The following is a 5,117-nucleotide window of genomic DNA, read 5'->3' as shown; positions in this document are numbered from 1 at the left end:
TCTCTCTCTCTCTCTCTCTCTCTCTCTCTCTCTCTCTCTCTCTCTCTCTCTTTCTCTCTCTCTCCCTCTCTCTCTCGCGAGTGTCCTGTATTTTGACTCTGTTCTCCGCCTATTTATTTGCTGAACGAAGAACCGCGGGAGGCAAAAAAAACTTGCATTCTTTTATGTTAAATCTTTTAACAAACCATGTTTTTGTGCCATCCTGATGAACAGCCTTTCTTTGTATAAAACAAGTATTTCACGATCCTTTGCTTTCAATATGATCAAAATAATGTAGATGTAAGGATATTATTTGTCGTTAAATTCATAGCTAAATAGAATTCGGAAAATGCCAGGTTAACGATACAAAAGAAAGTAAGCAATGACGCAGAGACTACTTTAAGCTACAATCTATAAATAGAAGGAATTCGTATTGAACAATACGCATAATAACAAACCTGTGCATTGACAACAAACAAAGTAAGAGGCTATTCAGATATTCTTCCTGAAGCCTGTATCAATAAAAGATGAGATGAATACAGCTGACGAAGAATGCGGAACTTGTGATCTTTGTATGAGGGATGCGCAGTCTTTTTCTTCTGTAAATTTGTGTATTACTTTCTGATCTTTGAAGTCACCTGTGGGATATCTTTGCTGTCCAAAGACAGAGAACGCAAATATTTGAGCTCAAAATTCTAAAACAGTTTTCTGTGATTGTGGAAAGAGGGGAGCTTTTTGAAAAGCTTCTCTTTGCAAAACCATTGAAATCATCGATCTGTTGTTTGTGAATTTTAATAAAAGTAGTATGCATCCTCTGTAGACGTCCGTCTCTCCTCGGTTGAATTTTGGTTTTGAACAAAGTTATTGGGAAGGGGGCGGGATTGCTATAAATTCTAGGACAGTGATGACGTGGATGTCTTGCCTGTTTGTTTCTATAGATTATCTTGCCCCTACACTATGTTGTTCTAAAACCGTGAGCGTCTTAAACGATCTCCAATATTCATGCTATCGAGCTTTCGTTTTGTTTCGTTTTTAATGTTTGCGAAAACACATTCATAAGAGAACACTCCACTGTCACACAAAACATCTGTCGATGATGCTTTTTAACAAAAGTGCTCCTTTCGACTTCCTAGGATCTCTTCGAATCAAGTTGTTTACGTGTTTCGCAAAGCTGTTTCTTCTCTTCTCTTTTTATTTGCTCAATGCCTTCCGTTTTAAGGATCCATTAGCGCAGCCGTTCAAAGAACAATTCTCCCATAACGTTTCTTATGTTCCCATTGTGAAGTGTCTTCTTGTTCCGTGATTCATTTTCGAGTTTCAACCACATCCCATCAGCATATGGGTTGTTGTCAAAAGGAACAAAACTGAAATCTTTAACAATTTCCGAATACGTAGACAGCCTTTTAAGATTGTTGTCTGTGCACTATATTCATAAATAGCTTTTGACATTTTGTCTGCAATCTTTACCAGAGCGTCATACAAAAGTCTGATGGGCCGTTAATCTACCCTGTTTCCGTACTAACAATTTCCACTTTCGATTTTATTTCTGTTTCGTCTTTATTTTTGTGCTTTGTTTTTCTCCTCTTTTGAGTCGGGGACCGGGATGTATGTTACAACAATTGGTTATTTTATTTGTTAATTTTCAGTTTAATGTCACTGTGAATACATGAATGTTGTAACAGAAGACATGTGCACTTCCAGTTATTGATACTAATCTCGATCTAATTTCACTTAAAGGAAGAGGTCGCAACTAACTTTGCAATAGTCGAATTATTTTTTTAAATTCAGTAATATATTTTTTTTAATGATACATACGCTATAATGCTCTTCGGATTGCCGGGCGGGGATTATTGCATTGTCAGGGATCGTTGCTTATTGTTCGGAAACGCCTCTTCTTTCTTTGGCTTTTTGCTTTGAACAGAACAGCCTGTCGAGCAGTGACAAATGAATGAAAAACGGACTCCATTTAATACTTACTTACTTTTTACTTTTTCATCCTCTGTTGCCGTTAGGCGTCGAGGGGAGATGCAGTTTTCTATGGTAGGGCAGCTCCGCAGCTCTTTCAGTTGTGATGTTATGTTTTCTTAGGGTTTCCTTGGCTCCATTGAATAATTGGCATAATTAGAGAATTGTAGTTTGTACAGTCTCTAGTGTATGCAAATGCATACCAAATACCTTAGAGTTCATAAGTAATCACTTTTATGTCACGCGAAGATGGCATATCATGCATTTCTTTCCGTGAATTATCATGTGCAAAACGACTTTGTAATCAGTAAGTTTGTCTCGGCTGAAGTGGATTCTGGTCTTTCTTATTCCGAGCTGAATTGTTCCCCCTGGTCCAAATCGCCCATTGTATTATTCATACACGCTACTACATGACATACTCAGCATCTCTCTTCCAACGCTGCAGGTAGCAAACCGGTCCGTAGTGTATCACTCAATAGTTTGAATATATGGATACTATTATTTGAAGTAATAACTTCAGTTTCTTATTGAACAACCTATCAAAGACATGGTCGTGTAAAAGGCGTCTCAGCACCAAGCTCAAGGTAATAGTATAGCAGGCCGCATGTCTTCTTAAAACGTTACTGTACGACCGTGATACCTGGACAGTGTATTGGTATCTTTGAAAAAAAACTCAACAGTATTTCCATGAGTCGTCTTATGGTAACGTTGTAAAACACGATCACAAAGAGTGGTCCGGAAAAGATCAAGAGTATCTATAGCATTTTCTTAGCTCCTGCAACTCTTGTAAGTGTTTTGATGAAGACGTAAAATAGCTAAACTAAAGATGGGAATTTCAATTCCTGCGCTATTGACCAAGTGCTTAGTGTAAAAACAAGGACGTGGGGATAAATGACGCCATACAGAAACAGCAACACTGTCCCCTAACAATCGTAATACTTCATGCACACAGGATTAAACATTTCACAGTAACAAGAGAACCAGTTTAACCGTATAGAGAAGATATGTTTCAGTCATACATATATTATATAAGCCAATGGACAGCAGTAAGAACAAAACATATCAACACTTACCAACACACTACAATTATAAATTAAACAAATGAGTCTTGAGCAATACCTTAAACATAATATTTGGATTTGTTATTTCTCAGAGGTCCTGGGGCAAGGAATTTCAAGTTTTATGGTCAAACAATGAGCTCTCTCCAGAAAGATCTTAAAATCTCACACTAGGGGCTCTGAAATTTGTTACGTCTGTGAATGACCGTTTACTCGGGTGGTTGGGGCACTTTGCTAAGTGATATTTTAGAACACAAAAGGGTTTCCTCTGTATAGATCAAGAGAATGATAGGGAGAAAAAAGGTTGATCACTGCAAAGATATGAAAATGAGCCTTTGAACAATCGGTAAATAATTACTGCTGGCAGATTGCTTGGATCAATGAAGTTCAGACCAGTCTCAATATAAAAGAGAAACTCAAAGAAAGAATAGTGTATGCAGCAAGGCAAGGGACACAAGACAGAGCACTAGATTACTGAACCTGGGTCCTTTCCGTGTACAAATTGCTACGTGCATTTTTTTCTACTTATACTTTCGTTTCTTAGTTAGGCCTAGCCCCATACGTCACCGTCATTGGGTATTTAATGTAGATCAAAACAATACACACGTTGATGCCTGTTGTTAGGGGACAGTGTTGCTGTTTCTGTATGGCGTCATTTATCCACACGTCCTTGTTTTTACACTAAGCACTTGGTCAATAGCTCAGGAATTGAAATTCCCATCTTTAGTTTAGGTATTTTACATCCCCATCAAAACACTTAGAAGCATCTAAGGCGATGGCTTTTATTTTGTCTGTCAGGGCCAATACATAATGTTTTCCCGAATAGGAATCTAACTCAGGTCTTCTGCGTGCTACAGCGAAATGCCCAACCCCTTCATCGCAGACACTGATCCACTTAATAATAGTAAACTACAGAGAGAAGGAGCGGGGAGGGGAGAGAGAGAGGGGGGGGGAGAGAGGGAGAGAGGGGGAGACAGACAGACAGACAGACAGACAGACAGACAGACAGACAGACAGACAGACAGACAGACAGACAGACAGACAGACAGACAGGGAGAAACAGATTCAGAGAGAGAAAAGGATAGAATGGGTGGGGAGGGGGGGGGGTAAAATCACTGTTCGAAATGTGTTCATTTGATCACTTTCCCATTTGAAATGCGCTATTTAAATGTAATGTTATTATTGTTATTATCATTATCAATATTATTATTACTATTATTATTATCATTTTTGTTGTTGGCGATGATGATGTTGTTTTTGTTGCTGTTGTTGTTGTTACTATTGTTATCATTATAATCATTATTATTTTAATTTTATTATCATCATTATTATTATTATTATTATTATTATTATTATTATTATTATTATCATTATTATCATCATCATCTATATGTAATAAGCATGACGTCATAAACATATACAAACCCTCCTCAGCTGCTGCTGCACCTGGCTCGCGGGATCTTCGAGGAGCAGAGTAACCTGGAGAAGTTGGTTCAGAAGATCATGCTGGACGCACAGGACCTGCTCAAGTGTGAGAAGTGCTCGGTCTACCTGCTGGAGGACTCATTTGAGAGGGTTCGTATCCACTATCCCATATATATATATATATATATATATATATATATATATATATATATATATATATATATATATATAATTTAATTATACATTTATGTTTTCATTTACTGCTGTGGTCTCGGTGATAAGGATGCTGTCCGTCTAAGTTCCGTTCTGTGAGTTGGTTTTGCCGTCTGTTGGATCTGTAGAGGAAAGTGACAACAGTGTAATTATCTGCATACAGTACTGACGTGTTTAGAATTCGTTTCCGTGTCACTGCGTTTTATTTTGTGGTGTACGTTCATAAAATAGAAGGTTTGGTTTATGTATTATCATAACCATTGGTTAATAATGATTTTTCGACTTCAAGTTTTTTTTCTACAAGGACATGATCCTCTTCAGAGATTTAATTATTCAGCATAGATATATTTTTCCCAATCAATAGGAGATCTTTGTTCTTAGAGATAGTATATAGTCTTTTCCCGGCGCATCACCTGTTCTATCTAATGCATGAAGTTGATTGTTCGCCTTAAAGCATTTGTTTAGACGCGCATGGCA

The 5,117-nt window shown here is 37.6% G+C and overlaps 1 protein-coding gene across 6 annotated transcripts in view; it reads left to right on the top strand.

Annotated features, from left to right (window-relative positions):
* Positions 1-5,117, top strand: part of LOC101846847 (cGMP-specific 3',5'-cyclic phosphodiesterase) — a 128,438-nt gene that overhangs the window by 74,799 nt on the left and 48,522 nt on the right. For all 6 annotated transcript variants that reach the window (XM_013089608.2, XM_035973097.1, XM_013089607.2 and 3 more), the window contains one exon: positions 4,437-4,577. In XM_013089608.2, coding sequence (XP_012945062.1) covers positions 4,437-4,577 — 141 coding nt within the window. The remainder of the gene's footprint in view (positions 1-4,436; positions 4,578-5,117) is intronic.

This window comes from Aplysia californica, unplaced genomic scaffold (assembly GCF_000002075.1).
Source record: "Aplysia californica isolate F4 #8 unplaced genomic scaffold, AplCal3.0 scaffold00997, whole genome shotgun sequence".
NCBI classification, from domain to species: Eukaryota; Metazoa; Mollusca; class Gastropoda; order Aplysiida; family Aplysiidae; genus Aplysia; species Aplysia californica.
Note: the sequence above shows the minus strand (reverse complement) of the source record. Positions and strands in the feature narration are given on the sequence as shown.